The 6,241-nt window shown below is 37.0% G+C and overlaps 1 protein-coding gene across 4 annotated transcripts in view; it reads left to right on the plus strand.

Moving 5' to 3' along the window:
• The window catches only part of ptpn21 (protein tyrosine phosphatase non-receptor type 21), a 70,303-nt gene extending 64,434 nt beyond the window's left edge, over positions 1-5,869 (plus strand). For all 4 annotated transcript variants that reach the window (XM_072271196.1, XM_072271192.1, XM_072271200.1 and 1 more), the window contains 3 exons: positions 2,672-2,906; positions 3,013-3,173; positions 3,892-5,869. In XM_072271196.1, coding sequence (XP_072127297.1) covers positions 2,672-2,906; positions 3,013-3,173; positions 3,892-4,020 — 525 coding nt within the window. In that variant the 3' untranslated portion in view covers positions 4,021-5,869. The remainder of the gene's footprint in view (positions 1-2,671; positions 2,907-3,012; positions 3,174-3,891) is intronic.
• The last annotated feature ends 372 nt before the right edge of the window (positions 5,870-6,241 follow it).

Below are 6,241 nucleotides of genomic sequence, written 5' to 3' on the forward strand. Positions count from 1 at the left end.
GGGTTAACCCTCTGGTTGGAATTGTATTGAACACAGAATAAGATGGTTGTGGTGGTTGGAAATCAATCATCTGAGCCACAACATCTCTGCAGGAGTTCCTCAGGGTAATGTTCTCAGTCCATCTATCTCCATTTTCCTTGAATTGTAAAGTCAGAATTAGAGGTGTTTGCACAATGTTCAGCGCAATGTGCGACAACTCAGATAATAAGCAATCCACAACAAAATGCAGCTAGACCTGGACGGTATTTAGGCCTGGGATGATAGGTGGCAAGTAACATTGGCATCACAAGTGCCAGGCAATTACAATATCCAACAAAAGAAAGTCTAGCTATCACCTCCTGATATTCAATGGCATTGTCATCATTGAATCCACCACAATCAATGTCTTGGAGGATTGTCATTGAGTACAAACTGTATTGGCATAGCCACATATAGAATAACGTGCCTTCTAATGTCCCAAAGTCTCTCCATCTATGATGCTGAGGTCAGGGGTGTGAGGGAATACTATCCACTTGCCTGAATGAGTGCAGCTTCAACAATATTCAGAAGGCTTGCGCCGATACAGGACATAGTAGCACATTAGATAGGTATGTCATCCACAACCATTTACACCACCACCAGTGCACATTAGCAGCATTTTATATTATCTAGAGGATGCACTGTAGCAACTTGTCAAAACTGGCAGCGCCTTTGAAACCCAAGGTTTCTCTCAGCTAGAAGGACAGGAGCAGCTAAGTCATGCCGACACCACCCGTAACACAGCCCATCAGATAACACTCCATCCTGACTTGTAACAGTCCTGCGGAAGGGTCTCAGCCTGAAATGTTGACTGTACTTTTTTCCATAGATGCTGCTTGGCCTGCTGAGTTCCTCCAGGATTTTGTGTGTGTTGCTTGCATTTCCAGCTTCTGCAGATTTTCTCTTGTTTGTGATCCTGACTTGTTTTTGTTCTTTCATCATCACTGGGCTAAAATCTTGGAACTCTGTTCTTAACAGCATTGTGGTACGTCAACACAACGTCAGTAAGGCCACCTCAAAGGGCAACTAGGGATAGTCAAACAAACGCCGGCTCAGCCTGCGATTCCCACATCCCTTAAATGAACATGCAAACAGTATCTGCATCAACAGAGATGTGAAAGAATTTTCTTTTTCATATTCTTCTAACAATTGGCTGCTTCCTTGTTTAATGTACTAGTTAAACAAGGTAGGACTAATCAAAATAGGACATACATGGTAAATGGTAGGGCATTGAAGAATGTAGTAGAACAGAGAGATCTAGGAATAATGGTGCATAGTTCCCTGAAGGTAGAATCTCATGTGGATAGGGTGGTGAAGAAAGTTTTTGGTATGCTGGCCTTTATAAATCAGAGCATTGAGTATAGGAGTTGGGATGTAATGTTGAAATTGTATAAGGCATTGGTAAGGCCAAATTTGGAGTATTGTGTACAGTTCTAGTCACCGAATTATAGAAAAGGTGTCATCAAAATTGAGAGAGTACAGAGAAGATTTACTAGAATGTTGCCTGGGTTTCATCTCCTAAGTTACAGAGAAAGGTTGAACAAGTTGGGTCTTTATTCTTTGGAGCGTAGAAAGTTGAGGGGGGACTTGATAGAGGTATTTAAAATTATGAGGGGGATAGATAGAGTTGAGGTGGGTAGGTTTTTTCCATTGAGAGTAGGGGAGATTCAAACAAGAGGACATGAGTTTGAGAGTTAAAGGGCAAAGTTTAGGGGTAACATGGGGGGAGCTTCTTTACTCTGTCCGCCAGAGAAAGCAGGATCTCCCAGTGGCCACACATTTTAATTCCACATCCCATTCCCATTCTGACATGTCTATCCACGGCCTCCTCTACTGTAAAGATGGAGCCACACTCAGGTTGGAGGAACAACACCTTATATTCCGTCTGGGTAGCCTCCAACCTGATGGCATGAACATCAACTTCTCTAACTTCCGCTAATGCCCCGCCTCCCCCTCGTACCCCATCTGTTATTTATTTTTATACACACATTCTTTCTCTCACTCTCCTTTTTCTCCCTCTGTCCCTCTGAATATGCCCCTTGCCCATCCTCTGGTTCCTCCCCCCCCCCTTGTCTTTCTTCCCGGGCCTCCTGTTCCATGATCCTCTCGTATCCCTTTTGCCAATCACCTGTCCAGCTCTTGGCTCCATCCCTCCCCCTCCTGTCTTCTCCTATCATTTTGGATCTCCCCCTCCCCCTCCCCCTCCCACTTTCAAATCTCTTACTAACTCTTCCTTCAGTTAGTCCTGACGAAGGGTCTCGGCCTGAAACGTCGACTGTACCTCTTCCTAGAGATGCTGCCTGGCTTGCTGCGTTCACCAGCAACTTTTATGTGTGTTGCTTTACTCAGAGAGTGGTAGCTGTGTGGAATGAGCTTCCAGCAGAAGTGGTTGAGGTAGGTTCGATGTTGTCATTTAAAGTTAAATTGGATAGCTATATGGACAGGAAAGGAATGGAGGGTTATGGGCTGAGTGCAGGTCGGTGGGACTAGGTGAGAGTAAGAGTTCGGCACGGTCTAGAAGGGCCGAGATGGCCTGTTTCCGTGCTGTAATTGTTATATGGTTAATGCATCGATGGTTTGTACAATAGTTGAGTAGTGTTCCTTCCAAGTCATCTCTACAATTGATCAAAATTTTCATATAAACTTTTTATAGGAGGGAGGAAGAGAAAAGAGTTTTCGGTATTGGCCTCGATTAGGTTCTAGGAATAACTCTGTTACGTATGGAAGATTCAAAATAACTACACGCTTTCGAACAGACTCTGGCTGTTATGCCACCACAGGATTAAAAATTAAACATCTATTGAATGGCCAAGAACGAACAGTGTGGCACTTACAGTATACAGACTGGCCAGAAAATGGCTGCCCAGAGGATATCAAGGGATTCCGATGTAAGTATTATTTAATTCTGATTATATTAGTTTATTTTAATATTTTAAAAAGATTAGTTTCTTGTTATTGAATGTTAACTTACGAATTTTATTTTTCACTTTGCAGCTTATTTGGATGAAATTGAATCAGTGCGTCGTCATACTAATAGTACAACAGACATTAAAAGCCCCGATGCACCTGTACTTGTACACTGCAGTGCAGGTGTTGGAAGGACTGGTGTTGTAATTTTATCAGAAATTATGATTGGCTGCTTAGAACACAATGCGGTAAGATTATCTTTTTTTCCTCGTCTCTTGTCTTCAATAAATTCTAGTAATTTTCTCTCAAATTATTCAAACTGACAAGTCTACAGTTCTTTTTTTCCTAATCATGAGTGCCATTTTCTAAATTTAAAGGGGTAATTTCTGAACCTAGATAGTTTTGGGAAAACTATGTCCAACTTGCCTACAATTTATTTGCATATTTATTTTATATCCCTGTTCTGTGGATTTGTCTATCTGTATCTTGTAATATTCTCTTTAAAGTCTGATGGTAACAATTGATATTTTGCACTCATTCTTCACCCTCAATTGGCATTTACCTAGTGTCATGTTCATGATAATATTGAATTATATTTGTCTTCAATTATTCTATATCCCCAAGTATAAATAAATTAAACAAGGAATAAAATTTGCTGTGTTCCCCCCACCATCCCCATATTCTCTGTTGCATGTTGCTTTCTGTGCCATTGCTTCTTTATCCTAATCAGGATTCTACTTCAGGCAAATCAGTGAAACAATTTCTCAATTTTATCACTCTGCTAGCCAATGTAGTTGAAGCTCAATCTGTTTCAGGAAAAATTAGTGTATAATAAATGCTGGTAATCTAACTATATCTATGAATGAATATTAAAATAAATAGACATTAACATGTACATTTTCTGGTGATGATTTATAATTTAAATATTGTGATGCATTTAAAACTTACAAACTTTTTACTTCACAGATTCTAGATATTACTATTGTGTTGAACCTGCTGAGACAGCAACGGATGTTAATGGTGCAAACAATTGCTCAGTATATCTTTGTCTACAAAGTGCTCATTCATTTCCTGAGAAGCTCTCGGCTGATTTAACCACTTCAGTGCATGCTGTGATACTTGCAACCGAAACAGATTTAAGCCGAGGATAATTCTCATGTTCCTTGGGGGAGAAGGACAAAGAATAAACTTGCATTGAAGAACTGCTGAAGAGTATGTACAAAATACACAAAAGAAAATCACCAAATCTAATCAAAAAGCACACATATTCCTGTATTCAGATACCTCTTAAATAATATTGGAATGAGTACTATGGTTATTTTTGTAGTATGAAATTTGCTGCAATTTGTCTATTACAATTGTGTTGCAACTTTTTGGTGTACAGGTTGAAAAGTAAGTGATAGACTTTTAATCATCACTTTTTACTCCAGTGATGAACTTTGTTAGCAAGGAAGTGCATTGTAGGCTTACTGTTATGATCATGTACTACATTGAAGAGTGTGAAAGTATTTGGTTTCATGGAAATGTGGCAAGGGTGACAGTGACTGGTTTTCATTAGCAAAAAAGAAGTGAGTATAAAACAGAATGATGTGACCTGAGATTTTTTTTAGGTTTAAGATTGAACTGGTGCAAATGAAGATTTTTAGATCTAGTATGTCTAGATGTGAAATTTATGTAAGATGGTTATTTTTATCAAGTTTATATTGTATCACAGAAGTAATAAAGTTGTAAGCTTAATTTTTTGCTGAATTATGTGGATTAAACTAATCCTGTTTATATTCAGTTTAAAAAATAATTACCCATTCAGTAAAATGTCTGGTTTGTGTTGTTTGATAGTCTGGAAAAGTTGTTGAAAACCTAATGAGTGACATGACTGCTGATGAAAAACAAAGTAAGCTATTCTTGTTAAGATTTCTATTATTGTGATTGAACTAATCTTTTTATTGAATTACTTTTAATTCATAATACTAAGTTTAAATTTGAATAATTTAGCATTGTTAACTATTTGATAAAAGTAGTAGTGTTAGTTTGCACACAACTGGCTTTTGTGTGACTTATTATAATATAATTCTGAAGTAAGCACTTCAAACAGAAACCATGAATTGGAAGACTGCTGCTAAATGACTTGAGTTTACAATATATATGAGTGAAGGATTTCTGCATAATGACCATATTCTTCTTGAAATGTGTTTTTTTAAAAGGCATTTTTATACATTTTCCCTTAATCCACTGATTCATTGAGAAGTTTATGATCAGAAATTTACCTACTTTACAAGATGTTTTCAATCATGGGTATATGAAGGACAATCTGTAAAGCAATGTTTGTGTGTATATATAAATTAAATCATGTATCCTGAAATTAATTGAACAGGATTGTACCTCAAAGTTATGTGCATGCATTTGTGTTTTCCTGTGTAAAAGTCAACATTTATGCCATATTATTCTTTCACAATGTTCTATTTAGATCAGGTGCTGTATGACATTTATATTGGTTATAATTTTACAAATATGTCATGCACTGTTTGTAAAATTAATGGATTTAATTTTCTGATGTAATAGAAGGCTTGTAGTATTCCATATGAAATTTTGAGCATATTGTTGTAACACAACCATTAAATCTCCAGTGAAGAAACAAGATGATGAAATTATTTTGGTTTCTGGGAAAATAAGAACACTGTTTGATTGCCCACTGCCATACATAAATCACACAGTAGTATAAATGTCTGCATAAGTAGACTGGAGCATTTCTTTAAAATGTGGCCTTTTCTGGTAAGTGATAAAAGTAATGTAGTTTTCACATTTTTATTTGCATATTTCCTTCTTGACCAAATATCTCTGTGCCAGTACTTAGTTTATTTAAGCAGAACTGTTTTATTATATATTTGTTTATATATATTTCAGAAACTTTCTCTAAGCTTGAATAAATGTTATACCCCACGGCAAACTGGTGATCTGTTTATTTTAAAAAGTACGTTAGAAAATGAAGTTGGAATCTATGAAATCAGAATGCTTATTTTTTTGAGCAATATAAGAGCATGCTTTTCATTTTTCTGAAAAATTGCATTAACTAAAATTAGAATTTATCCTTTGATTTCTTGATTGTTATTTCAAAATAAACAATTCTTATGGCTTAAAATTTTTCTATATTTATTGACTGCCCATTTATGCCTCTGGCGTTTAGGGCAGCAGTGAAAGTCCTCCATCTCTGGTGGTGTTCAGGGTTTCTTCATTGTCAGTAGCTTCCATTTGGTTTTCATTACAGTCAGACATGCACGTCCTGGGTGAATACACAGGAATACTATCACAACCAAATGCA

Source organism: Mobula birostris, chromosome 1 (assembly GCF_030028105.1).
Source record: "Mobula birostris isolate sMobBir1 chromosome 1, sMobBir1.hap1, whole genome shotgun sequence".
Lineage (NCBI taxonomy): Eukaryota > Metazoa > Chordata > Chondrichthyes > Myliobatiformes > Myliobatidae > Mobula > Mobula birostris.